At 39.1% G+C, this 27,174-nt stretch overlaps 3 protein-coding genes across 6 annotated transcripts in view; 2 read left to right on the top strand and 1 right to left on the bottom strand.

The window, feature by feature from the left end:
- LOC133539568 (palmitoyl-protein thioesterase 1-like) overlaps positions 1-16,121 on the bottom strand; it is a 30,115-nt gene extending 13,994 nt beyond the window's left edge. The window contains exon 1 of one of the 4 annotated variants that reach the window (XR_009803432.1): positions 15,985-16,121. Coding sequence is in view for 1 of the 4 variants with exons in the window: in XM_061881574.1 (XP_061737558.1) it covers positions 15,985-16,048 (64 nt within the window). In the remaining 3 variants the exon portion in view is untranslated. Of the gene's footprint in view, positions 1-991; positions 1,576-15,984 lie in introns of those variants that run through there. The other 3 variants (XM_061881574.1, XM_061881576.1, XM_061881575.1) reach the window with 3 other exon arrangements.
- On the top strand, positions 1,142-16,533 carry LOC133539567 (ras-related GTP-binding protein C-like). Its single transcript, XM_061881573.1, has 7 exons — positions 1,142-1,632; positions 7,419-7,622; positions 7,690-7,889; positions 10,831-10,945; positions 11,023-11,165; positions 11,252-11,400; positions 16,009-16,533. The coding sequence occupies exons 1-7, from the start codon at positions 1,450-1,452 to the stop codon at positions 16,155-16,157; spliced, it is 1,143 nt and encodes a 380-aa protein (XP_061737557.1). The 5' UTR covers positions 1,142-1,449; the 3' UTR covers positions 16,158-16,533.
- Positions 16,534-17,127: 594 nt separating this feature from the next.
- The window catches only part of LOC133540241 (four and a half LIM domains protein 3-like), a 45,411-nt gene continuing 35,364 nt past the window's right edge, over positions 17,128-27,174 (top strand). The window contains exons 1-2 of the mRNA XM_061882832.1: positions 17,128-17,146; positions 17,223-17,292. The gene's annotated coding sequence lies outside the window, so the exon portion shown is untranslated. The remainder of the gene's footprint in view (positions 17,147-17,222; positions 17,293-27,174) is intronic.

Raw genomic sequence — 27,174 nt, 5'->3', positions numbered from 1 at the left:
GCTGATTTTAAGGCCGGTCCTGGCACACCCCGCTTCGCTGCAGGCCCGCAGGCCACGCCCCCTCCACAGTTAGCTTCAGAATATCAATGTTATTATAAAGAATAAGAGACCTATTATACCCTAGTAATGTTGGTCTTAAAAATGCACGCGTTTAGTTGTGTTCAGTGTTTAAAAAAAATGATATGGCTCTTACGGAAATACATTTTAAAATATTCGGATTCTTGGCTTTCTCAGCCAAAAAGGTTCCCGACCCTTGCTTTAAGCGATGTTTCCCGCATCTACTTTGTTTTAGCAATCAAGAATATTTCAGTTGTTTTCATCCTGCCTTGTGGGGACATCGTTGATTGTTATGTCATGTTCGGATGTACATTGTGGACGCCGTCTTTGCTCCACAGTAAGTCTTTGCTGTCGTCCAGCATTCTGTATTTGTTTACTTTTGTAGCCCGTTCAGTATTAGTTTGGTTCTGCATAGCCTTTCCTAAGCTTCAATGTCTTTTCTTAGGGGCACCCACCATTTTTTATTTTTGGTATAAGCATTAGAAACCTACAAAGCATTTAGCTACCGGCTGCCACCTACTGATATGGAAGAGCTCTAGACAGCACCGACACTCAACAACAACACATCATTTGCAGACTATAATTACTGATTTGCAAAATAATATTTTAAACCCAAATAGGTGAAATTAGACAATCTCCCACGGCACACCAGACTGTATCTCACGGCACATAGTGTGCCGCGGCACAGTGGTTGAAAAACACCGCTATACACTACACTTTATTATGGGCCTGCTGCAATGTGACCCATGCATTACACTTTATTATGGGCCTGCTGCAATGTGACCCATGCATTACACTTTATTATGGGCCTGCTGAAACGCAAGCAGCCCATATTATTATTGCTTTGTTACCGTGCGTCAATCACAAATACGTATTTGTGATTGACGCACGGGGAAAATTGCCAAGAAATTAAAGAAGTGCCAAATATACTTACATTTTAATAAACAAAACGATTGAAACGCAACAAATTTATATAAAAACTCGATTGTTTCGAACAGCGTGAGTCAGCAGTACTCACCGTTCTTCAAAGTCTTCCGGCATCTGACTGTCACGTGACGCGGCCGGGCCTCCACCGGCCAATCAGATAAAAGAGGCGGGACTTGGAAGGAAAGCCACAAGACTTGTGACTAGCTTCATACACCCGAACTTTAGCCCATATTTAGATAACTTTTTTTTTTAAAAACAATATAATGGCACTTTAACGCCTCGGTGTTTATTGGAGAGAAAAAGCAACCTTAAATACCACGAAGATACCGTCCGAGTTGAATGTTTACTGTCAAGTTAGCCTGCCATGCTAGCTGGTTTTAAAGAGTATCGAGAACATTCCTCAGCGGATTATTTGGCTCGTTAAACAGCAGCTTTTTTCCCCTCCAGAGGCTCATTCGACGCAGCATGTCGATACAGTTCGAGGAGCCGACGTTGTCTGGGAGCTACGATGCCGTCGGGTCCTTCCCCAAAAGTTTCGGCTACGGGCTGGAGGAAGCCGACATGATGGAGGAGAGCAGCGTGTCAGGTGACAAGCCGCGCATTCTGCTGATGGGACGTCGGCGCAGCGGGAAGTCGTCCATCCAGAAGGTCAGTCATTTGTCTTTATCGACAGTCAAACCTTGTATTTACATGAATTATGTTCGCTTTGTTACTACTAAAGCAACATATTGAGATATGTCAGCAGTTAACATGGACTCTCCTGCAATGTTCTTCGTCTGTGGTTTAAAGGCCTACTGAAATGAGATGTTCTTATTTAAACGGGGATAGCAGCTCCATTCTATGTGTCATACTTCATCATTTCGCGATATTGCCATATTTTTGCTGAAAGGATTTAGTAGAGAACATCCACGATAAAGTTCGCAACTTTTGGTGCTGACAAAAAAGCCCTGCCTTTACCGGAAGTCGCAGACGATGGCGTCACTAGTGTGGGGGCTCCTCACATATTCACATTGATTTTAATGGGAGCTGTCACGCCAAATTTTTTCTCCCTACAAAAACCTTCCTCCCTCCATGGTCATGATTAATACAGACGCTTTGTTAACGCTATATTATAAAAATATAATGCTATATTATAAAAATATAATGCTATATTATAAAAATACAGACATCTTGTTAACGCTATATTTTATAAAAAAAAATGTTTTAAACAATTTAAAAACACAAGCTACGGGATGACATAAGAGGAAACGTGACCTCTGAAGTAAATGTGTCATCCCATAGCTTGTGTTTGTAAATTGTTTAGAATTTTTTTAATAATATAGCGTTAACAAAACGTCTGTATTTTTATAATATAGCGTTATATTTTAATAATATAGCGTTAACAAAACGTCTGTATTAATCATGACCCCGAAAGTAAATGGGGGAGTTGTAGGGGGGAAGAAATTTGGCGTGACAGAGCCTCCAACAAAAAGTGCTATTAGGACCGAGAAAACGACAATTTCCCCATTAATTTGTGCGAGGATGAAAGATTCGTGTTTGAGGATATTATTAGCGACTAACTAGAAAAAAAAAAGTTAAAATAAAAATGCAATTGCATTGGGACGGATTTAGATGTTTTTAGACACATTTACTAAGATAATTCTGGGAAATCTTTTATCTTTCTATTGTGTAGCTAGTATTTTAGTGAGTTTAACAGTACCTGATAGTCGGAGGTGTGTCTCGACGCCAATGTCTCAGGGGAGTCGATGGCAGCTATGGACGGCACAAGCTCAGCTGATCTCCGGTAAGAAGCGACTTTTTACCACAATTTTCTCATCGAAACCTGCTGGTTGACATTCCGTCGTGATTCATGTTCGCTCGACCGCGCTCTGATCCATAGTAAAGTTCCACCTCCAGGAATTTCAAACAAGGAATCACCGTGTGTTTGTGTGGCTAAAGGCTAAAGTTTCCCAACTCCATCTTTCTACTTTGACTTCTCCAATATTAATTGAACAAATTGCAAAAGATTCAGTGACACAGATGTCCAAAATACTGTGTTATTATGCAGTTAAAGCAGACGACTTTTAGCTGTGTGTGTGTGCAGCGCTCATATTTCCTAAAAACTTGTGACGTCTTGCGTACACGTCATCATTACACAACGTTTTCGAAACGAAACTCCCTGAAAATTTAAAATTGCAATTTAGTAAACTAAAGCGGCCGTATTGGCATGTGTTGCAATGTTAATATTTCATCATTGATATATAAACTATCAGACTGCGTGGTCGGTAGTCGTGGTTTTCAGTAGGCCTTTAATGGCATTTTACAACCCTCAATATACAAACCCTGTTTCCATATGAGTTGGGAAATTGTGTTAGATGTAAATGTAAACAGAATACATTGATTTGCAAATCATTTTCAACCCATATTCAATTGAAAACACTACAAAGACAAGATATTTGTAGTGTATTATTATTTTTATGCAAATAATAATCAACTTAGAATTTCATGGCTGCAACATGTGCCAAAGTAGTTGGGAAAGGGCATGTTCACCACTGTGTTTCATCACCTTTTCTTTGAACAACACTCAATAAACCTTTGGGAACTGAGGAGACACATTTTTTCAATCAGTCAATCAATCAATGTTTATTTATAAATGACTAGTGTCTCAAAGGGCTGCACAAACCACAACATCATCCTCTGTAGAGCCCACATAAGGGCAAGGAAAACTCACCCCAGTGGGACGTCGGTGACTGACATTAATGACTATTAGAAACCTTGCAGAGGACCGCATATGTGGGTCCCACCCTGAGTGGGTCTCACATGATACTGTGAAAGTCCAATCCATAGTGGATCCAACACAACCGTGAGAGTCCAGTCCAAAGTGGATCCAACACAGTAGCGAGAGTCCCATCCATAGTGGAGCCAACAGGAAACCATCCCAAGCGGAGGCGGATCAGCAGCACAGAGATGTGCCCAACCGATACACAGGCGAGCGGTCCATCCTGGGTCCCGACTATGGACAGCCAGTCCTGTATCTCCTCTACAGCCTCTTCCTCCCCCGACTAGGTGTTCGTTGCGGAATTTCTGTCCGAAGTGACAACGTCCCTGCATGTAAAATTTACAGACGGCCATTATGTGTGTCCTGCTCCTCTAGTCTCTTCTCGTTGCCATTTTTGAAGCTTTTCAGGTGGAATTCTTTCCCATTCTTGTATTATGTACAGCTTAAGTTGTTTAACAGTCCGGGGTCTCCGCTGTTGTATTTTACGCTTCATAATGCGCCACACATTTTCAATGGGAGACAGATCTGGACTATAGGCAAGCCAGTCTAGTACCCACACTTTTTTACTATGAAGCCACGCTGTTGTAACAAGTGACTTGGCATTGTCTTGCTGAAATAAGCAAGTGCGTCCATGATAACACTGCTTGGATGACAACATATGTTGCTCCAAAACCTGGATGGACCTTTCAGCATTAAAGACCTACTGAAAGCCACTACTACCGACCACGCAGTCTGATAGTTTATATATCAATGATGAAATATTAACATTGCAACACATGCCAATACGGCCGCTTTAGTTTTTCTAAATTGCAATTTAAAATTTCCCATGTAGTTTCCTGTTGAAAACCTCACGTAATGATGACCCTTGTGATGACGCGTGCTTGTGACGTTATTGGTAGGAGCGGACTTTTTATCCCAGCCCCACTCACGGCTAAAAGTCGTCTGCTTTAATCGCATAGTTACACAGTATTTTGGACATCTGTGTTGCTGAATCTTTTGCAATTTGTTCAATTAATAATGGAGACTATAAAGAAATATTCTGTTGGATTGCAGCTGCCTTTAGCAACCGAAACACAGCGGGTGTTTCTTTGTTTGTTGTGAAGCTTTAACACAGAGCGGTCTAGCGAACATGTTTCTCTACCACATGTCAACCAATTGTGATATTAAGTCGGCTCTTCTCTGAGACTTCAGCGGATTATGCGAATCATATTTTAAATTGAATCCGTTCCATAATTTAATTCATTTCCACATACTGATATTCTAATATACATACATTCATACTGAGCTACATACACAAGACTCTTAAAAACATTATTGAGGAGACTCCTACTGGTGTGTGTGCGCTGGCAAATTTCACTCCAAAATACAGCCTTTAGATCAGGAGTGTAAAACTCATTTTAGATCTGGGGGCCACATGGAGAAAAATCTACTCCCAAGTGGGCCGGACTGGTAAAATCACGGCACGATAACTTAAAAATAAAGACAACATCAGATTGATTTCTTTGTTTAGAAATAGAACAAGCACATTGTGAAAATGTACACATATTTTTGCTGGGGTTTTTTTTACACTTACATGTTGCGGGTAATAGTATTTTATTTATATTTGTCGTTATATATGCTTTCTGAATACATTATGTGATAATGTTCATTAGTCAAGTAATTGGTATTAATTTTCAATCCGTCACGATAAAAAAATATCCAAATCAAATTACAGGATGTTATTTATGTAGTTTGCTCATGTTCCTCGACTAGTGTGCTAACATCATGTGGTTTATTTTTAATTTCTTTTACAAATGCAGCTGAGATAGGCTCCAGCACCCCGCGCGAACCCGAAAGGGACAAGCGGTAGAAGATGGATGGATTGATATGTAGCATAATCTACTACATGCAAATAATTGCTATTGTGACATCTAGTGGACACATTTAGAACAGCAGTTTCTTTCATTCAAAAATTTCGGCTAATTTTTGTACTTGGCAAACCAATCCGCCGTACATTTGACACCCCTGCTTCAGATAAAAATGTTACCAAGTCTTGTGCAAATAAATGAGGTGCATTTAAGTAAGACTTAAAAAATAAAACAAAGCTGCCTGGATAACATTAGACAATAAAATTGCATTTGTGTACAAATGCAATTTTTTAAAGCTGATTTTAATTATGCAAGCGAGTAATTACTTGTGAATAATCATGATGAATCCAAATTCCGAAATTTGATTAACCAGATTTTTGAAAATGTATCATTTGACAGCCTTAAAGAAAATCTTATAAAAAGGAAAACATAACCCAAGTTTTTGAGCGTTTTTACCAGTGGTTGGGAACCACTGAGGTAAAGGACCATGTACGACAAAAAATGCATAAATTAATATAAGTGTGTATATGATTAGTGTGATCATTTTTTGTGATTATTCACATTAGTTTTGACAGCCCTAGGTTTTGTTTTTGTTTTTTTTTTGCAAAAAAGTTCCACCTATGGTTATTTACTTCAATATGATTTTAAATTGTCAAATGTCCTTTTATGTCAGTGCAAAATCTAAATGATCCAACAAATCATAGGATTATCATCAGTGGTTTGTATGAATCATAACAAAATACATACAATAATATAAATAGCGCCCCCCGCGACCCCGAAAGGGAATAAGCGGTAGAAAATGGATGGATGGATATTATTATTGACATCTCGGTTTTTAAACTCAGTGGCCTAGTGGTTAGAGTGTCGGCCCTGAGATCAGTAGGTCGTGAGTTCAAACCCCGGCCGAGTCATACCAAAGACTATAAAAATGGGAGCCATTACATCCCTGCTTGACACTCAGCATCAAGGGTTGGAATTGGGGGTTAAATCACCAAAAATGATTATTGGGCGCGGCCACTGCTGCTGCTCACTGCTTCCCTTACCTCCCAGGGGGTGATCAAGGGTGATGGGTCAAATGCAGAGAATAATTTGGCCACACCTAGTGTATGTGTTTGTGTGTATGACAATCATTGGTACTTTTAACTTTAACTTTAATTAAGGGTCTTTGAGCACACCACAGTTATGTGCAATGAGATGCAAATGTGAAATTTAAACATAACTTTCTCCAATGCTGCCACAGATGGATTTGTTATGTTTTTGCCTTTTTTCTGTCATGCTGTGTGTGAATGCCTAAAGGTGAGATTTGATGGCGTTATGATGTCAATATTGAATGAAGTGTTCGAATTTTAGGTCAGTCGCTATCCAGGTGGAACCAACAATTTCACATTTTTGATAGTGGGTCTAAGTAGTCTTAGACATTCTTAATTTGATTTAAGCAACCTTATTAATGAACTTTAACAGCTATATTGGTGTTGTATGAACATTTACTTTGTCTTTTTTATAAGTTACATATTGAAATGTTTGACACCCTTGGCGGCAGATATGATATTCTTCCTATTGTAGGTTTTTTTTTGTAATCTGTTCCAAAAGGTCAGACAATGAGCGAATTGCACACAAACAAACAAAAAAAAATGACTAACAATTTTTTTATGAAATAGTCACAGTTCTTTCCCCCCAACAAGAAAAGTAAAATAACAATAAAAAAAAAAAAATCATGATTTTCAATGCTGAATTACTTTTTTGTCATTCCGAAATGTTTTTTAATGATGCATGAGGGCAACCTTTTCACTCAAATGATCATTGGCTATCTTTTGCCCTTTGCCGCCCAGGTGGTTTTCCACAAAATGTCCCCCAATGAGACGCTTTTCCTGGAGAGCACCAACAAGATCTACAAAGACGACATCTCCAGCAGCTCCTTCGTCAACTTCCAGATCTGGGACTTTCCCGGCCAAGTAGACTTCTGCGACCCGACGTTTGACAGCGAAATGATCTTCAACGGCACCGGCGCTTTGATCTTTGTCATCGACGCTCAGGTCAGTCGATATCAGAAGACCTCGTGTTCTGCGACTGATGAGCTTTAACGTGTGACCTGTGCCCTAGGATGATTACATGGACGCTCTTGAAAAGTTACAGCTGACTGTGTCGAGAGCCTACAAAGTGAACCCCGATATCAACTTTGAAGTGTTCATCCATAAAGTCGACGGCTTGTCGGACGACCACAAAATCGAAACACAAAGAGACATCCATCAGAGGGCCAATGATGATCTAGCAGATGCTGGCCTTGAGAAGGTTCACCTCAGGTAAGCTCCTAAAATGGAACTGCACTTTTTTGGGAGTCTTGCCTGTTGTTCACAATCATTATGTAAGACAATAAGGCAGATGTGTGTGTGTGTGTATATACATATATATTATATATATATATTAATACATTCTAACTCGTAAATAAAAGTTAGCTATCAGCAGAGTAAATGAGAGGCCCTCTATTCCGCCCTTAAGCCCTTTAAATAACCATCCCAAAAGCGCCATTTATATTTTGTAACTTGAATATTAACCAAGTATTAGTGATATTGTTATTATAAAAGCTAACTGAGGCAAAGTATTTATAGTGGGGTCATATGCTTGCATGTTCGAAATAAACTTCAACTCAATGATTACACAGAGCTAATTATGTGTGCCTATGTGTTGACATCATCAGCTGGTGAGCTTTTTCCTTGCCTCAGTGCCCGTGAAAGTTTATTCTAGATTAGCCCTGGGAATTATCTTGCTCGGGGGGGCAAAATTTAGAGGAAAAAAAATGTGTCTGATATATATGATTTTTAGGAACACTAATACAAAACGTCACAATAATGTCTGAACGTTATGACATCCATCCATCCATTTACTACCACTTGTCCCTTTCGGGGTTGCGGGGGGGCGCTGGAGCCTATCTCTGCTGCATTCGGGCGGAAGGCGGTGTACATCCTGGACAAGTTGCCACCTTATCACAGGGCCAACACAGATAGACAACATTCACACTCACATTCACACACTAGGGCCAATTTAGTGTTGCCAATCAACCTATCCCCAGGTGCATGTCTTTGGAGGTGGGAGGAAGCCGGAGTACCAGGAGGGAACCCACGCAGTCACAGGGAGAACATGCAAACTTCACACAGAAAGATCCCGAGCCTGGGATTGAACTTCGTATTGTGAGACACATGCACTAACCCCTGTTCAACCGTGATGCCTTAACGTTATGACAGACTGTCTTAAATGATGGAATGGAATTTTTCATGTTTTACTGAATGAGACACGTAGAATGTACATGAAAATGAATAATGTTGGATTTACAATATTAACTATGAATGATAAAACACTGAAAATTGACACCATATGAACGTCACACCCCTTCTCCATCGACATATTTTCCAATCAAGCGAAACGCAAAAAAATGCAACAAACACAGGACAATGACCCTAACTAAACACACGTGAGATGTGGTAAAGGAATGGCTAAATCAGGCTCAAATTAAAGTTTTAGAATGGCTTTCTCAAAGTCCTGACTTAAACGTGTGAACAATGCTGAAGAAACAAGACCGTGTCAGAAAACCAACACATTTAGCTGAACTGCACCAATTTTGTCAAGAGTAGTGGTCCAAAATTTAACCAGAAGCTTGTGGATGGCTACCAAAAGCGCCTTATTGTGGTGAAACTTGCCAAAGGACATGTAAGCAAATATTAACATTGCTGTATGTATACTTTTGACCCAGCAGATTTGGTCACATTTTTAGTAGACCCATAATAAATTCATAAAAGAACCAAACTTCATGAATCAGTGTTTCCCCCAGAACATTCGTTTGTTAAGGTGGTGTCGCTCCGGACAGCTGGACGAGGAAGCGGCTGTGGGGAATTTTTGGAAAACAGTGTAATTTGGCCATCACGTCACCATCTCATCGCTATACGGAGGGGCAATAGACTACAGACTGTGGTGAAGTAGGCCGGCTTCGTCGCATGAAGAAGCTTACAATTTTTGGTAGTTTTTTCCTCGGTATGCTGAATGGCAATATACAATATAAATCGCAATAAATATCCCGTAAAGTAAAAACAAAACAGTCCTACTTACCTGAGATACCAAGTATGTGTTTATTTTGTCTTAGTAAGTCAATATTTACTAAGTCAAAATAATGACTTAGCGAGCAAGCTGAACTGCCGCTTATATTTCTAGAACGTCAACGGGCTCATAGTGATGTTACTATTAGTTGACTGGGAGGTGTTTATTATAATTTGGGATTTGGGGAGATTGTGCTGCATTATGCTCACCTGCTAAACACCTTTCTGTTAACCCGCACAGTCTCTCCTCTCTGCCTGCCTCTGCCGTGAGCACTGACTCAATGCACTCTGAATACTCACTGCTGATTGGCTGTTTCCGCTCTGAATACTCACTGCTGATTGGCTGTTTCCGCTCTGAATGCGCACTGCTGATTGGCTGTTACCGCTGTGCGTGTGACCAATCAGATGGTTGTGTGGGTGGGACAATGCTGGATGCTGCAGAGACGTACTGACAGAAGCAGAACTAAACAGAGCAGCTTGTTAAGACTTCGGTTAAGCACCAAATGATAACATAAATACATTTAATAAATACAAATAATACAACAAGAGAAGTATCCTACACTTCTCTTTTGTAAAGTAAATCTGAACAGCCGATATGGGCATCTACATCTACTATATGATTTGGCTGAGAAGCTGGACAGGATAAAAAATATATATATTTTAGGTGGTGGCTCTGTGGTTTTAAGGCAGCCGCCTTAACAACAAAGTGCTGCGGGAAAACCCTGTAAATGTTTTTTTGTGACCAACAAGTATGTGCTCCAATCACTCTATCACCAAAAAAAAGAGTTGTATAAATTATTGGAAGCTCAAAACAGCCATGACATTGTGTTCTTTATGAGTATTTGTCAGCTGTTGTCCACAACTTTATGTGTTTGGTGTCTGGAAAGGATTTATTAGATTTACGTGGCTTCTTATTGGCAAAATAACTTAGTTTTTTCGTGTGATTGAGTCTTTGTGGGGTGTACATGATCCGCTTTATTTTACATCGCAGTTTGGTTTGACTTCCGGCCCCACTGTGTTGTCAACACAAAGAAACGCTGATGAAGTTAACGATTTCCCGTACCTGCTCACTGAAATAAGCATTACGTCTTGTGTTGCCATTTAGAAAAATTGGAAATGCTACCGTTGTTAATATTACCTAACTTTTCCTCCCCAGCTTCTACCTGACCAGCATTTACGACCACTCCATATTTGAGGCCTTCAGCAAAGTGGTCCAGAAGCTCATCCCTCAGCTGCCGACGTTGGAGAACCTCCTGAACATATTCATATCCGTACGTCGCTCTTCCAACATTTCCTGTGTCTACAGGTTCTTTTTTTGTTCTTCAATGCCTGATTATTCTGTTTTCAGCACTCTGGGATTGAGAAAGCCTTCCTATTTGACGTCGTCAGCAAGATTTACATTGCCACCGACAGCTCCCCTGTGGACATGCAGTCCTACGAGCTCTGCTGCGACATGATCGACGTCGTTATTGACGTCTCCTGTATTTACGGGTGATAAGACCAACGCTTCTTATCTTCTGACTTCACCGACGCTCGAGATCTATGAGCAAATTAAAGCATTCGTCGTCCCTTCGCAGGCTGCTGGACGATGGCACCGGCTGCGCGTACGACAAGGAGTCTTTGGCCATCATCAAGCTGAACAACACCACAGTGCTTTATTTGAAAGAGGTCACCAAGTTCCTTGCTCTTGTTTGCATACTCAGAGAGGAGAGCTTTGAGAGGAAAGGTAAATGCTTGGAATGCTTTTAGCTGTCGTATTGCAAAACAGGGGTGTCCAAACCTTGCTCTTCATGGGCTGCATACTGACAACAAACTTAGACAAATTTTAATGACCCACTAGGGAAGTTTTTCCTAACAGTAGCTCAGTTACAAAGGATGGAAAGCATAAAGATGGAAAAGATAATACACACAAGGACACAAAAAGAGGGTGAAAACAAATAGTATAAAGTAGACCTAAAAATGTACCATGGTAACAATTTTTAAATAAAACATACATAAAATATTTACATATCATGTACAGTACAGGCCAAAAGTTTGTATGCACCGTGTTGTGAGCGTCTTTGCTTGTGGACGGTTCTCCTGAGTCCGATATATCTGTCTTTGAGCCAGGTGTACAGGGTTTGAGCAAATTTTTATTGTCCTACACACAAATATGAATTGCTTTCCAGCAATATATTTTGGACTTTCCAGTCCAGCCTGTCTTTGCTCTTCCTCGTTCTGTGTCTGTGTATGTGTCTTTCTCTGGCTCCAACTCTAACCATTGTGTCTCGGCCCAGCTCTTGCTAATAAAGGCGACAGGTGATTAGATAACCAGTCCCAGCTGGACAATCTCCTCACCTGCCGCTGGCTTCGAGGCCGGTCCTTGCACGCCTCGCTCCGCGGAAGGCCCGCATACCACGGCCCCCTCCACATGCATCTTCTCATTTCAATGCGTTTTCTTTATTTTCATGACTATTTACATTGTAGATTGTCACTGAAGGTATCAAAACTATGACACCTGTGAAGTGAAAACCATTTCAGGTGACTACCTTTTGAAGCTCATGGCGAGAATGCCACGAGTGTGCAAAAAGTAATCAGAGCAAAGGGTGGCTATTTTGAAGGAGCTACAATATAAAACATGTTTTCAGTTTTTTCACCTTTTTTTTGTTCAGTACATAACTCCACGTGTTCATTCATAGTTTTAATGCCTTCAGTGACAATCTACAATGTAAATAGTAATGAAAATAAAGAAAACACATTGAATGAGGTGTGTCCAAACGTTTGGCCTGTTCTGTATACAGTATATAACTATACAGTATAGTTACAAAAATGATCAATGTTACTATTATTATTATTATTATTATCGCGGATTGTTGAATGTGTTATGCTTGCACTGAAATCTTTTGAACATTTTTTTTAAAATAACTAAAATAGATGCATTTTCATGCTTTTTTTTTTACCCCATTTTTACTAATACCAATACTTCTGACTTGATATGTCATGATCATTGAATAATTTTGGGAAGTCACTTCTAGTTAGTGATATATGATTATGAAAACAGAGGAAACCTATGTTCAACAAATAAACGTTTTCATAACTAAATGCAAATATCTAAAACAATGTAATAGCAGATGCATTAGAGATGCGCTGATAGGCAATTATATCATCCACAACCGCATCACCAAAGTCGTCATCCACTCGCCGTCCACCCGAATCAACATTTTATCAGGACCGTACCCTCCCGCTGAAATACATCAGAGGTCGGCCACCTTTAGCACTCACAGAGCTATTTAAACCTACTTCACAGAGTAATGAAGACAATTGGAGCCGCTAACGCGACTATCCAATAGCGTTCATCCTGATTACAAGAATATGGGCGTGCTGTGAAGCCATTGCCTTAGACACCTTCAACAACAAGTACGAACCGATTGTTGGTCCAGCAACATGTTGTGTGCAGCTTCCGCAATCACACGTACAAGATTGAAAGGCATACTGTGTGATACAGAGTACACTGATGGTTGTGATATAAACAACTTTAACACCAATATGCGCCACGCTGTGAAGCCACACAATACAAGATTTGACAAACACATTTCGGGAGAACATCCTCACTGTAACACAACATAAACGCAACACAACAAATACCCAGAATCCTTTGTATCCGTGACAAGTCCTGAATATATTTTACACCCCTGCGCCCCCTACCCCGCCCACCTTACCGACGCACGGGGGGGTGGGTTGGTTTGCTGCTAGCGGGGTGTATAAAATAGTCAGGAAGTGTAATGAATACAAAGGATTCTGGGTATTTGTTGTGTTGCGTTTATGTTGTGTTACTGTGAGGATGTTCTCCCGAAATGTTTGTCAAGCTTGTATTGTCTTGTATTGTGTGGCTTCATAGCGTGGCGCATATTATTAAGAGTGTTAAAATTGTTTATATCACAAGCATTAGTGTACTCTGTGTCACCCAGTATGCCTTGCAGTCGTGTGCGTGTTGCCGCGGAAGCCACACACAACATGATACTGGACTGACAAGCAGATCCTACATGATGTAAAAGGCGACAAAGTCAATGACTTCATAGCACGCCCTAATACTTATTATCTGGATGACTGCCGGCAGTCATTCAAGAGAATAATAGCGTCTCCTATTATCTTCTTTGCTTTATGACACGGGTCTTAAATGGCTCTTTGAATGGCAAAGGATACCGATCCCAGAACCAAGTAAATCAAATATTTCCAGATGGTTCAACCGCCACCCGCCAGAATCTAATTAAAATCTATTTTTTCGTCATGTCAACCGCCCGACCCGCGGACTCCGCGGATGAGACCGCAAACCGCGCATCTCTAAGATGCATACAAAAAATGACCCTTATTCTGTTCTCTACATACAATTGTTTGTAAAAAAAAATCCCAATTACAAAATGACAAAAAAGCAACAATGTAAAAAAAAATAAAAAAATGTAGACACAACCACTAAAATACCTAGAATTACATGCAGATATTTGTAAAAGTAAATAATGTCAGTAGAGTAGGGAGGTTGCATAAATTCTGGGGAAAATAGAGTAATTTGTTGAACGTACAGAAGAGAAAATGCAACAAAAGTATTTTTCCCACCATGCTAGCATTGGTCTGATACCAATACCCACCATGGTATTGATATTTAGATCGATACGCCCCCTCCTATAGATCGTGTTTGTTTGTGGGAGATTTCAGGCTTGGAGGACTTGAGTCAAGCTCTGTGGTGGGACATAATTTGAGTTAGTATTATCTTTGCACACATAAAGATGCCCGATTTTAACAGGCAATAACGCCTCTTGAAGATTTTGAAAATATTTTTGTATGAACCACCCTTTAAAAGTAGTTAACAGTTGGACGGCCAAATGAATTTTAGCTTCATCCTGAAATTTCACCTAAAAGCCCAAATATCGCCAAATTGTGTGAGTCGTGTATTTTTGATTTTTTGATTCTGTTCATAACTTTTATGGACAGAATTTCTTGTTGCAGTCAGGGCGTTGAGGGTATCTGGTTTGGTGGCTGCAGGATTAGGTCTCTGCTTTTTGCAGATGATGTGGCCCCTATGGCTTCATTTGGCCAGGATCTTCAGCTCTCACTGCGATGAGAATCAGCACCTCCAAGTCCGAGTCCATGGTTCTTCCCCGGGAAAGGGGGGAGTGCCATCTTTGGGTTGGGGAGAAGACCCTGCCTCAAGTGGAGGAGTTCAAGTACCTCGGGGTCTTGTTCACAAGTGAGGGAAGAGTGGATCGTGAGATCGACAGGCGGATCGGTGCGGCGTCTTCAGTAACGCGGACGCTGTATTTACTTGTCGATCTACGTTCCCATCCTCACCTATGGTCTTGAGCTTTGGGTTATGACCGAAAGGACAAGATCACGGGTACAAGCAGCCCAAATAAGTTTTCTCCGCCGGGTGGCAGGGCTCTCCCTTAGAGATAGGGTGAGCTCGGAGTAAAGCTGCTGGTCCTCCACATGGAGAGGAGCCAGATGAGGTGGTTCGGGCATCTGGTCAGGATGACACCTGAATTCATCCCAAAGGAGGTGTTTAGGGAACGTCCGACCGACCGTTAGGAGGCCACGGGGAAGACCCAGGACACGTTGGGTAGACTATGTTTCCTGGCTGGCCTGGGAACGCCTTGGGATCCCCCAGGAAGAGCTGGACCAAGTTGCTGGGGAGAGGGAAGTCTGGGTTTCCCTGCTTATGCTGCTGCCCCTGCGACCCGACCTCGGAAAAGTGCAAGAAGATGGATGGTGTATTTTTGAAGAAAAACAGCCTGCATACTTTTTGTGTATTTATTAGGGCTGTCCAAGATAGTGTTAACGCATGTGATTAATCACAAACCAATTATCCCCTTAACTCCCTCCGTTAACTGAATATTTTATTATTTTTAAATATAAAAAATAAAAATGTTCAGTCAAAGGCTGGACTCTTTGGAGAGGGTCCAGATTGAGGCCAAGGAAAAAAACCTCATAGCCATAACACACAAACATGAACAAAACTTGCAACTCCAGAGAGGACACCCCGAATCGGTACAAATGTATGACAATATAGTAATAATAATAATAATATGAGTAAAATGTACAGCATGCATGTACCATCCATTATTTTTTTTACATGTTAATGTCTGTGTAATTCACTGATGTTTTTTGCAAAGCGTTAAGATATCACCCTTTGTTCAGTGGTCCTCAAATGCACCACAGCAAATTACTTTTTATTTTTATGACTCATTAATAAATCTGTTAATCTTACGCTTGTTTGGACACCCCTGCTTTATTCTGCAGATGTCAAAACAAAGCCTCAGACAATGCAAGCTGTACCCACCGTATGTGCTCTCTCTCTCCGCAGGTCTCATAGAGTACAATTTCCACTGCTTCCGAAAAGCCATCTTTGAGGTGTTTGAAGTCGCCGCCTCCACTCAAGGCGCAGTCCTGAAGCGGGCGGACTCGTCCAGCAACAACCTCAAATATGGCGTGCTCAATGGAAACGGCCTGTAAATGTTAACAGTTCGGATGTGGGGAGATATGTGCCAAACCCCAAGCATACTTGACATATTTTGGCCCGCTTATGATGCATAATCCTTGCCAGAATGCGGATATCAGATTCACTTACCTACTCAACCGGTTTGTTTTAATGTTTGTGGGCCAGCTGAGTGTTTTGTATTCTTGAAATATTGATCTAAATGGGCCTCAAGCCTCGTATTTGTGTGATGTCTCCTATTAATACATGGGGAGGCTTTTTTTTATTGAAATTGCTATTTTTTGGTCAGGTTTTCTTGCCCAAAAGGAATTTACAGAAACCATAATGATTTTTTTTTTTTATTGTACATATTTTCTTTTAATAAAATTTTCTATTTTGATGATTAAAATGTAACCGTTGCATTTTTACACAAAGTGAAACAACAATGATAAAAGTATCAGAGTGCAGAAGAATTGGTTCACCCTGCATGTTTAACCAATTCAAGATTAACTGACAAATTGTGATTTATAGTATTAATCATGTGGTTCTTTTTGCAGTGTTTTTAAGTCTTGTCAGGCTGTAATGTGTATATCTGGGCACTAGATGGCAGCATAGTTGCACCTTTTTGCATTGCTCTTTTTTAATACCCTGCATGTAAAAAATCCACATATTTTTCTTTTGTACAGGAGCATGCAAATGTGTATAACTGGGCACTAGATGGCAGAATAGTTACACCTTTTTGCGTTGCTCTTTTTCATACCCTGCATGTAACAATCCAGATATTTTTCTTTTGTACAGAAGCATGCACATTTTTTGTGCACAGTACAATTTAAATGTTAGAATTAATTTTCTTGTGTGCAGGGTTACTCGATTGGACTGTACTGGACACATCCAAATTGACGGAAGAGTCGACCTTCATTTTGTGGGAACTCCCCCTCAAGGTGCAAAAAGGGAGGAAAAGAGGCGGTGTTAAAGGGAATGCATGACTTTTTTTTTTTTTTAACATCAGTCACACATGCTTGCTTCAGTCAGTGGAACTCATGTTGCTTTAAGGCTGTAGGAGCACACGCAGGATTTTAACCCTTTGTCACTTGTGTCTACAGAGAGCCACAAGTGGGAAAAGATCTGAGGGGGCCCAGCATCTTTCTGCCTGCTGCTGATGTGCGTGGAAGGGTAAGTCCTACTATTGACTATCTATTGACCTCATCATGTGGATGATGGTACTTTTTTGTTCAGAGCTTGCATACAGAACTGTCGGCTTTATTTTAAATGCATTTCCTTGTTAAAGTGATAATAGACCGCTTAACTGCACTCAAGTTGTGACAAAAGTATTAATTATAAAGTAAAAATATATATAATTTATGCATATCTGACAACTATAATAGCTGTATAGAATAGACTAGAACAAAAGTAGAGTTAATGTGTAATTCCATTGAATCATTATCTTATATTTTCTGTCTTTTTTATTTATTTATTTTTTTTACACCGTTTTGACCAACCTCAGGCAAATTGATTTCCTTTTTGGTTCTAACGGTGAAGATGACTCATTTGGGTAACGGGACTGAAAGTAACATGAGGGAGTTTTAAAGCACAGAATTGGCAAATAAAATGAATATAGCCACGTTTATGCTAATAGCATGTTGACACTTGTCATGTTACAGCAGGGGTGTCAAACTCATCGCAGGAATGGCTGCTTTAGAGGGCCGCTTTTTAAAGATTATTTTACATTATGCACGCGGGTAATAACTTGTGACTAATCATGATTAATCAAAATGCAAATGTATTTGATTATTACATTTTTTTGTATGTATAATTTTTTTGTATGTATAACTTGCTTTAAAATCATAAATAGAGGTGCCAAGCATATATTTAATATTTGTTTTTCCATCCATCTTCTTCCGCTTATCCGAGATCGGGTCGCGGGGGCAGCAGCCTAAGCAAGGAAGCCCAGACTTCCCTCTCCCCAGCCACTTCGTCTAGCTCTTCCCAGGGGATCCTGAGGCGTTCCCAGGCCAGCCGGGAGACATAGTCTTCCCAACGTGTCCTGGGTCTTCCCCGTGGCCTCCTACCGGTTGGACGTGCCCTAAACACCTTCCTAGGGAGGCGTTCGGGTGGCATCCTGACCAGATGCCCGAACCACCTCATCTGGCTCCTCTCGATGTGAAAGAAAAGGGTGGAATGCCATCTCCGGGTTGGGGAGGAGACCCTGCCCCAAGTGGAGGAGTTCAAGTACCTAGGAGTCTTGTTCACGAGTGAGGGAAGAGTGGATCGTGAGATCGGCAGGTGGATCGGTGCGGCGTCTTCAGTAATGCGGACGTTGTATCGATCCGTTGTGGTGAAGAAAGAGCTGAGCCGGAAGGCAAAGCTTTCAATTTACCGGTCGATCTACGTTCCCATCCTCACCTATGGTCATGAGCTTTGGGTCATGACCGAAAGGATATTTGTTTTTATCTCACAAAAATAGTTTTGCAATACAGTATACAATTGACATGAGTAGATTATATTAAAGTTTAAAATATGCGTTTTCCGTCAAAATTGAAAAACTTAATGCATTTAGTAAAAAAAACTAAATAAATAAGTATTTTATTGAAACCATTTTTTTCCAGGCCTTCTTGGGACACATAGAATGATGTAGCGAGCCCCAGGCCTTAAGTTTGACATCAGTGTGTTAGTGATTCAACATCAACACTGTTTATACATATGAGGGTAACATGACTGTAATATTTTTCATAGATCACCTAATACAGTGGTTTGAGGTTAATTTAGTACAACCATAATGACCAACATTAAAATATGGTAGCGTAGTAGGCCTAGCTATTTATTAAAAACAAGGCACAGGTTTTATTTAAAACAATATTTGATGTATTTTGGTCACTGGAACATTACACACATTTTAAATGGCAACACCGTGTTTGAATATAGGAACATAAAACTCTGTACTTTAATCTAGTGATTCCTGGGCGTAGCACTGGGTGAATCCTGCGTGCCCCTAGTGATACACGTGCCACAGTTTGAGAACATCTGATCGAATATACAGACAAGAAAATTAACTTTTTCCCATGATCGCAAAAAGGCAAAATGCAAGTGGAATATTCAGGGTTTTTTAGTTACTGTAACAGGACTGACTTAAAACCCTGGGATCTGATTTGAATGGGAATTATTTCTCATTTGAAGTCTGGATAATATGTGTGTGAAAAAAAAAATTGATATTCAAATGAAGTGGCAACTTGTCTAGGGTGTACACCACCTTCCGCCTGAAAGCAGCAGAGAAAGGCTCCAGCAGCTCCCCGAACGGTACAAGTGGTAGAAAATGGATGAATGGATGGAAATTAATCTCGATTCTTATTTGTAACGATTCTTAAGCGATTTAAAAAAAAGTCTCATCGATTTAAAATGTGGTTTAAAAAAAATATATTTTCAGTCTATCCTGACCAGGCAAATGTTATAGTTGATGTAGATGATCCATATCTGCTGTACAGCTTTACTTTACAAAAAAGAATGTTGGATACTTCTCTTGTTGCATTTTTGTATTTGACTTTGTTAAATGTTTCGGTAGAATTTTACTAAACAAAACCAGTTTTCTTTTGAGTAGTACAGAAATTAATCAGAGCTGTTAATCTATTTTATGGAGGAATATAGTTAATCATAGAACTGTCACCTAATGTTCTTTTAAAAATTATTGATTTTGAATTGAGAATCATTTCGAATCCAGAATCGACTCTGAATAGAATCATTACCCCCAAGAATTGAATACAATTGAATCATGTGGTGCCCAAAGATTCCCAGCTCTACTGGGTAAGGAGATATTTCTCTAAAGGATTTAAATTATTGTATTTTGAAGATAACTCATTTGAGTAACAGGACTGAATGTTTTAAGAGACATTTTATTTTTTATCATATAATTAGCAGATATTGTAAATAAAGTCACATGGTACTAATGCTGATAGCATGTTGACACCTAGCATATTATAGTTTTTTTTTTTTTTTTAAAGTAACAGGACTGTGTTGAGATTTTTCGTTGCAATATTTAATATACAGAAAAGTGAATTTATATTTCCCATGGCCTGCAAATAATCTGAAAAATGCAACATTTTATAACCTTGTGGACTATTCCAAATTTTCAGTCGGTGTAACAGGACTGAGCGAACTTGACTGTAATATGAATTATGACTAGCGTTAATTTAAAGTCTGAATAAGAAGTATCATAATTACGCACACATAAAAATATTTCAAAAGGATTTAAATGATTGCATTTTGTAGACGACCCATTTGAGTAACATGACTGAAATGAACAGGACTAACAGCAAATACATGAAATATTTCCACATGGAGTTTATGCTAATAACATGTTGATAAGAAGTATTATTACAGAGATTCAATAACAACAACAATATATATATATATATATATATATATATATATATATATATATATATATATATATATATATATATATATATAAAAACGGTAACCTGACCTTGATAAAATTTTAATATCTTGCAATATACAGATTTTTTTCCAAGGCCTATAGACTACAGGACCTATAATGCAACATCCTGTGACCATGTGACTTGTGGAGTAGTCCACATTTTCCAGTTAGGGTAACAGGACTGAGAGAACACCCAGGGACACGACTATGGTGTAAATTATAACTAGTATAAAGTAAAGTCTGAATACATTTAAACACAAATTTACAAAAAAAAAATGCTTCCAAAGGATTTACATTGTTATATTTTTTGGTAAAGTCCACTTTTGGAAAAGCAGCGCCCGGCAACGATCAGATCATTGAGCAGGACACACTTTGTCACTGTATATACAGTATCTATTGTTAAAATATTTTCTATTCTTTTCTCTCAGTATTACAAAATGGGGACATTTAAACACAGGAAATGAACAATAAGTTATTTTGATCATGCATATATACATGTTGCACCATTTATGAACCGTGGAAACACCACTTTCCCCTTAATTATTTTTTTAAGTGACATATGTGACCCTCCCCATCCTGGATGCACCCATAGGAAGTTCTTTCTTTAGGAAACAGAAGGTTGTGGACAAAAATGTGTTTTTTATAGTTATTATACAAAAAACTATTTTTTTTTTTAGATAGTTGTAGTTTTTTTGTTATTTATTTGTATTATCTTTTATTAATTTTTTTTAATACACTGTAGCACTTTGAGGTTGTTTGCTCAATGGAAAGTGCTTTTTACAAATAAAACCTATTATCATTATTATTTAGGAGGAAGCAATCCCTTGCTTTACCTTTATTAAGGACTCTTTGTGTGTGTTTTTTTTTTTTTTTTTGGAGTAATAGCTAATTCCGTCAGGGTGACGTCATGTCTCCTTAAACACATGCCCCCCTGCCCTTAAAAAAAAAAAAAAGGCTCATGGTTTCCATCAGCAAAGCAGCATCATGTTCCTAAAGTCATTTGGTTGAAACTCCTGCAGACATTCCAAGCCTATGCTGCATTCTCTCACTGAGGAGGTGTTTTTTGGGGGGAGGGGGGATGCATTGTTGGTTGTTTCCACACACTAATTTATTCTTTTTGGCCTTTACATACAAAACCCAAAACCAGTGAAGTTGTCATGTTGTGTAAATTGTAAATAAAAACAGAATACAATGATTTGCAAATCCTTTTCAACCTATATCAAATTGAATAGACTGCAAAGACAAGATACTTAACATTCAAACTGGTAAACGTTATTTTTTACAAATATTAGCTCATTTGGAGTTTGATGCCTGCAACATGTTTTCAAAAAGCTGGCACAAGTGGCAAAAAGACTGCGAAAGTTGAGGAATGCTCATCAAACACTTATTTGGTAGGTTGGTGTCATGATTGTGTTTAAAAGCAGCTTCCATGAAATGCTCAGTCATTCACAAACAAGGATGGGGCAAGGGTCACCACTTTGTGAACAAATGCCTGAGCAAATTGTCCAACTGTTTAAGAAAAGCATTTCTCAACCAGCTATTGCAAGGAATTTAGGGATATCACCATCCACGGTCTGTATTATCAACAAAAAGTTCAGAGAATCTGGAGAAATCACGGCAAGGCCGAAAACCAACATTGAATGCCTGCGAACTTTGATCCCTCGGGCGGTACTGCATAAAAAATCGATATCTGTGTGTAAGGGATATCACCACATGGGCTCAGGAACTCTTCAGAAGACCACTGTGAGTAACTAGAGTTGGTCGCTACATCTGTAAGTGAAAGTTAAAACTCTACTATGCAAAGCCATTTATCAACAACACCCAGAAAAGCTGCAGGCTTCGCTGGGCCCAAGCTCATCTAAGATGGACTGATGCAAAGTGGAAAAGTGTTCTGTGGTCTGACAAGTCCACATTTCTAATTGTTTTTGGAAACTGTGGCTGTTGTGTCCTCCGGAACAAAGAGGAAAATAACCATCCGGATTTTTATGGGCACAAAGTTCAAAAGCCAGCATCTGTGATGGCACCATTAATGCTGAATGGTCCATACAGGTTTTGGAGCAACATATGTTGCCATCCAAGCAAGGTCTTTTTCATGGACGCCCCTGCTTATTTCAGCAAGACATTGCCATGCCACATTCGGCACGTGTTACAACAGCGTGGCTTTGTAGTAAGAGAGTGGGTACTAGACTGGCCTGCCTGTAGTCCAGACCTGTCTCCCATTGAAAATGCGTGGTGCATTATGAAGCCTAAAATACCACATCGGAGACCCCGGACCGTTGAACAACTTAACCTGTACATCAAGCAAGAATGGGAAATAATTCCTCTTGAAAAGCTTCAAAAATGGGTCTCCTCAGTATCCAAACATTTACTGAGTGTTGTTAAAAGGAAAGTGGTTAAAAAGGCCCGCCTGACAACTTTTTTGCAATGTGTTGCTGCCATTAAATTCTAAGTGAATGATTGTTTGCACACACAAAAAAAAAAGTTTCTCAGTTTGAATATTAAATATTTTGTTTTTGCAGTTTATTCAGTTAAATATAAGTTGAAAATGATTTGCAAATCATTGTACTCCGTTTGTATTTAGCATTTACACTATGTGCCAACTTCACCGGTTTTGGGTTTTGTATATTGAAGATTTGTGTGACTTCTGGGGCTCATTTTCCTGTAAATTATGCTCCAATTCCAAATCGTACTGCCTGAAATTGTGCGTTTTTGCTGTTGGTTGTTGTTGGCCGGCAGAAGAAAAAATCATTGACACACTTTGCAAGGGTTGGAACAATAAGTAGGATCTATTAGTCTGATTTATGGGCTGCAGTGTTGTATTTCATGTGTTCTCCTGGAACTAAATGATGTACATTCCCTTAAATCCCAAACGTTTGTAGCTTTGGCCTTTTATAGATGAAACACCAGCAGCACAAAGTTGGACAAATTGTGAGAAAACAAACATTTGACAGAAGTAACAGCCAACATCTAAAGAGGACACCCTACTGTCATTATAGTGTCGATGGGGAAATGTATTTACTTGCTGGTTTTTTTATTGTTTGTACCGACTAGTGACATTTGCCCCGAGTCAGCACTTTAGTTTGTGACCATTTGGCCTCATTCTCTCTTTAACCCTGATTGATGCATGTTAGCTCAAATGTTTTTAGACGTGCATGTTTTCACCAACCGCACTGTTTCCACCAGGACCGCAATCTATTTGTGGTGGTGATGTACAGGTTTTTTTTTTTTTAAAGGCTTGGGAAAAAAAACACTTTATTGCAATGGTTTCACAAAATGACAGTATATGATGTCTTGTCCTTTAAAGGGGCGTTATTATGCAAAACTAACTCTTCTTTTACATTTGTACATCTTATTGTGTATTTGGGATCTGCATAAGTCCCAAAAATGTAAAACCAAGCCAATTATAAGACAATCTTCATACTTCCTCCAAATGAGCCGTTTGAATTTGTCCGACTCGTGATGTTTTTTTGCAATTGTGGCGTAAGCGGATATCTCCATATGTGGTGGACATTTACCCGAACAGCTTTGTGCGAGTCCGCCATCGTAGTTCAATGCTGCAGTCAATAAGCTTTTTCTTTTTCTCTATCCTCTTGTGGGGCAGACTGGCTTGTACATGAACATGCATCGTCCATTAATACTTTTTAATAACATTGGGTTGCAGTTCTATGATTATTTACCACAAAATACATAAACAGCTCTGATAAATTTCTATATTTCATAAAATAGATTTTTTTTTGTTTTAAGTTAAAGTACCATTGATTGTCACACACACACTAGGTGTGGTGAAATGTGTCCTCTGCATTTGACCCATCCCCTTGATCACCCCCTGGGAGGTGAGGGGAGCAGTGAGCAGCAGCGGTGCCACGCCCGGGAATCATTTATGGTGATCTAACCCCCAATTCCAACCCTTGATGCTGAGGCAGGCAATGGGTCCCATTTTTTTTATAGTCTTTGGTATGACTCAGCCGGGATTTGAACCCTCAACCTACCGATCTCAGGGCGGACACTCTAACCACTAGGCCACTGAGTAGGTTTAACATTTAATAAAGTCAAATACAAATAGGGCAACTAGAGAAGTATTTTTTTTAAAGTAAATCTGTCCAACAGATATGATCTACATCAGAAGTGGGAAAGTAGTTTTTACAGTTATGTTTAGGCCCCAGAGGGCCGCATCTAACAGTGAATACTATTATTACACCATTTTGAATGCATTTTTTTAATTAGATTGTTAGAAAAACTAAAATGTAAAAAAAATATGGTAAGTTGCAATAATTTCACCTCAAAATTTAGTGTATATGGAAAAACAGTGCTGCTGTTTTCATGGTAAAAAAAATAAAAAGGTAGCTCAGTTGCCATAATTTTACTGTAAAATGTACATTTGTTTTTTTACTGTAAATAAAAAAATTGCAATTTTAAGGTAAAAATTTGGAACCCGAGCTGCCATTTGTTTTTACCGCAAATCAGCTGTAGATTTTTAGTTTATTACTATAAATGCCAAAACGACACCACAGTTTATTACAGTAAAAAATAGTACTGTGTTTTTCATTTGGAGAAAAATGCTGTAAAAACCACTAGGGGTGTAACGGTACGCAAAAATTTTGGTTCTGTACGTACCTCGGTTTAGAGTTCACGGTTTGGTTCATTTTCGGTACGGTAAGAAAACAACAAAATCTACATTTTTTGGGTTATTTAATTACCAAATTTGTAAACAATGGTACATATACACACAGGGTCCATTGCCAAGGTTAATGTGGTCAACATATAAAAAATAATAAGATAAGGCTCAGAATGGTTTCTTAACAAAACCTTTCTACATATAAAGTGCTTTTTTTGATCGATAGATTGAGACTTGTATTAGTAGGTTCCACAGTACAGTACATATTCCGTACAATTGACCACTGAATGCAAACACCCCAAAAGTTTTTCAACTAGTTTAAGTCGGGGTCCACGTTCATCAATCCCCCCCCACTTAGCTGCTATAAAAACATTTGTTATTGCTTCAGCCTTGCCTGACTCGCCAAGGAGAGGCTGCTTGAATGCGGTGGTGAAGCTTCAAAGGGGTTAGCATGTTTGACGTGTTGGCAGAAGCGTACCCCATTGCTGCTGAACACTGTCTGCAAACCTCCATCCTCCATTGTTGTATCGCACTGCGCAACCAAAGTGTTCCCCAACGGGAGATCTTAACGAGGCAGGAGGGTCTTCTAGCTCTGGCTTTTACATGTTGTCCTAGCCCGGTCGCTGCTAGCCTGCCTCACTCTGCATTGTTTACACAACGTGCGGTGCGCTACCTAATATGTCCGTGTGGAAACTTGTTCGATACACCTCCGAACCGTACCAAAACGGTTCAATAGAAATACACGTACTGTTACTCCCCTAAAAACCACAGTAAATTTCTAAATATTACCTTTAACTCTATTGCTACTTTTTCATTACATAGTTTGATGGATAACTTGCTTTAAAATCATTATTATTAGTACTTATTTATATTTAAAAATGGTTTGAATGTTTGATCATATATTTTTGCATAAGTAGACAATATTTAAGTTAACATAATTTGCGATTACGTGAAGTAATTTTTTTCCTCCCAAAATAGAAAGAAAGAATACACTTTACAATACAAGTTACAGTACTTTGATTGATACATATTATAATGAAGTGGCAGACCACATCTGGCCCCCGGGCCTTGAGTTTGACACCTGAAGTCTACATCAACAATATGATTTGACGGATTTAAAAAAAAGTTAAAATCGATTTTTATTATATTTTTTGATTAAGGATTGTTACAAAAAATTATCTAAAAAAAATTCTAAATCAACCTGACATTGAATAAACGTCAAAAAGCATGTTGTTTCAACGTTGTATTGGTGTTGTAGAATATTAGTTGAAAAATGACCGTGATTCAATGGTCAAATCAACATCAGACCCCAACATTGAGCATATTGTTACAACGTTAGGTTTGAGTCGCTCAACGTCAGGACCTAATTCAACAAGCTCTCAACGTTGTTTTAATGTCCCGAAATGCGTTTGTCAGATACCTTGATTAAATGCATGAGGCAAGAAACTAGGTCTGTCTTATCTGATTCGTTAGACAGTCAACATGAGGGGAAAAACGCTTAAGAGCACAACTAACGGGGATTCCCTCAAATTAACAGACCTCATTTGTGTCTTCAAAGGGAAAAGTTAAAGCAATTAGATGAACAATTAGTCATGGTAGAGATTGGATAATTTAGTAAGGTCCTTGGATCTTGTTTCTTTGACAAAGTATTTCCTTGGTTGTGGGAGCAGGGGTGGGGTTTCACTTCTGTGTTTGGATCACTTTAATAATACAACATGTGGATTGTATTGATGATGTTTTGACTGTCAAAGATGTTGGGTATTTAGTCTTTTTGATGGAGGTCCAAAGAGATGACCAAACTTGACTAATACGTAGAGGGGTTTGAATACTCTCTTAATATAGCAACATTGCTGCTAAGTTGGCAACACTTTACTTTCTTTCTTTCTTTCTTTCTTTCTTAAGTTTATTTCGGACATGAACATACTTACAGCATTATACATCACACAATTTTATATTATACACTCTACAACATGTCCGAAAAGGAGTGGGAAGAATCAAAGTTTATTTAATC

The sequence above is a fragment of the Nerophis ophidion genome, linkage group LG21 (assembly GCF_033978795.1).
Source record: "Nerophis ophidion isolate RoL-2023_Sa linkage group LG21, RoL_Noph_v1.0, whole genome shotgun sequence".
Taxonomy (NCBI): domain Eukaryota; kingdom Metazoa; phylum Chordata; class Actinopteri; order Syngnathiformes; family Syngnathidae; genus Nerophis; species Nerophis ophidion.
The sequence above is the reverse complement of the archived record's forward strand: the minus strand, read 5'-3'. Positions and strand labels throughout refer to the sequence as shown.